The sequence below is a fragment of the Trypanosoma grayi genome (assembly GCF_000691245.1).
Source record: "Trypanosoma grayi strain ANR4 Tgr_1857_V1, whole genome shotgun sequence".
Classification (NCBI taxonomy): domain Eukaryota; phylum Euglenozoa; class Kinetoplastea; order Trypanosomatida; family Trypanosomatidae; genus Trypanosoma; species Trypanosoma grayi.
Window position 1 is genome coordinate 1 of NW_008827475.1, and position 1,858 is coordinate 1,858.

At 63.1% G+C, this 1,858-nt stretch overlaps 1 protein-coding gene across 1 annotated transcript; it reads right to left on the minus strand.

The window, feature by feature from the left end:
* Nucleotides 1-1,396: 1,396 nt before the first annotated feature.
* Nucleotides 1,397-1,750, minus strand: DQ04_18571000 (hypothetical protein; the record flags this gene model as incomplete). The annotated part of the gene is made up of 1 exon (XM_009317723.1): nt 1,397-1,750. One exon carries the CDS (start codon nt 1,748-1,750, stop codon nt 1,397-1,399), a length of 354 nt encoding a protein of 117 aa, XP_009315998.1.
* Nucleotides 1,751-1,858: the final 108 nt, after the last annotated feature.

Below are 1,858 nucleotides of genomic sequence, written 5' to 3' on the forward strand. Positions count from 1 at the left end.
CCCGCTCGAGAGCGGCTGGGATGACGCGGGCTGTGCGTGCTTGCTGCAGCAGCTCAGGGAGGTCGCCGCCACCCGCGACGCGCAGGCGGAGGAGCTGCAGCAGCTGAAGCAGCAGCTCGTATCAGCGCGGGAGGCGTGTGCGGCGACAAGTGACCTGTGCGCCCTCGCGCAGGGTGAGCAGCAGCGCCTGGAGGATGAGGAGAGACGGCTCCACGCCGAGCTCGCACAGGCAAAGACAGCAATAGTGGAGTCTGACGCCCAGCTTGGGGGGCTTCTTGAGCAGGTGGAGAGTGTTATCCCGCGGTTGTGCCAAGAACTCTCGGTGGATACAGCAGCAGTTCCAGTAGCACCTGCAGAGTTGCGTGCCTCTCATGCAGGGAAGCGTCTCGTCGATGCGTGTAACGCTGCTGACGTGCGACTTTGTGATCTTGCAGCAGAACTTGGTGCCCTGAAGGAGTGCAAAGCGGGTCTGCAGCACGATTTGGATGAAGTAATGCGATCCCTCCACGAGGCCGCGCGGCTCGCGGGAGCAGAAGTGCCCGATAACGCCTCGCAGCTCGCTGCAGTCGTGCAGGATAAGCTGCGGCAGGCGCTGGAGAAGAGTATGAGCCTCGACACGACGGCAGATGCGCTGCGCAGCGAGGGCGCAGAACTAGCGGCATCCCTCGCATCCGCCGAGAGCCGTCTTCAGAAGGCGGAGGCGCAGGTGCAGGAGCTGACACCGCTGCTGCAACAGCTGAACACCGAGCGCGACCTGTTGCGGGAGGAACTGCATGCCCGTACTGCCGATCTTGACCGTGTCACGGAGACGTGCGCCGCCAGACAGGTGTCCCTCACGCAACAGTCGGAGGAGCTGCAGCAGGCACGCGAGAATTTGGGTGCCGCGACGAGCAGCAATGCTGTGCTGGAAGAGAAGCGGCAGGGACTTGAGGAAAAGCTGCACTCTGTGACGGATGAACGTGACAGTTTGCTGAAGGCCTCGGAGGAACTTGTTGGGCGTGTGCAGAGTGTGTTGGACGATCACGTGGAAGTGCAGCACGAGCTGCTCCCTGTCGACAATGGCGAGAATGATGACGTCACCGTGGCGGACATTGTGCAGCTGTGTGTAGAGCGCCTCGAACAGAACCGTCTGGAGGCGGGCGTGTCAAGTGATCGCCTTGTCTCCCTGCAGCGGGAGAACGCCGCGTTGGTGGGCGAGCTGCAGCGCTTGGAGGAGGAGGCAGCAGTAACAGCAAATGAGATTGCGAAGCTGCAGGGGCAGATGCGCCTCGTGCTGGACGGCCGCCAGACAGAGCAGGCCGATCAATCCAAGCAGGCAGCAGAGCTCGACAGCTTACGTCGCCAGTTGCAGACATTATTTGCTGACGCGCTGCACATGGCGGCCGATACGATGCAGCTACAGCTGCCCCTCTTTACAGACACGAGCACTACCGGCGCATTGCAAGGACTCCGCTCGCTGCTGGACTACATTGCGGAGAAGTTCCGCACTAATACCGTCCCCGACGACGAGACGGAGGCGCTGCGGCGACGGCTGCAGGAGCAGGAGCGGCAGTACGCAAAGGAGTTGCGCAGCCTCTATCGCGCCTTCAGTGATCACATTGAGCCGTACACCCGCACCGCTGCTGCTGCTGCTAGTGGTAGCGGTGGTGTTGTGGCTGTTGTTGGTGGTGAGGCGAGCGACAATGGCGAGGTTCGCCGCCTCACACCGCAACGCATTGCCGCCGCGGGTGAGGCGTTGCGCCGCGCCCATAGCGATGTGCGCCACGCGGCGAAATTGTGCATGCGCCTGACGGCCGCCGAGGTGCCGCCGCACATGCGCAGCATGCCGCTCGCTGCGCTAGCGGCGTGTCTCGGCGAC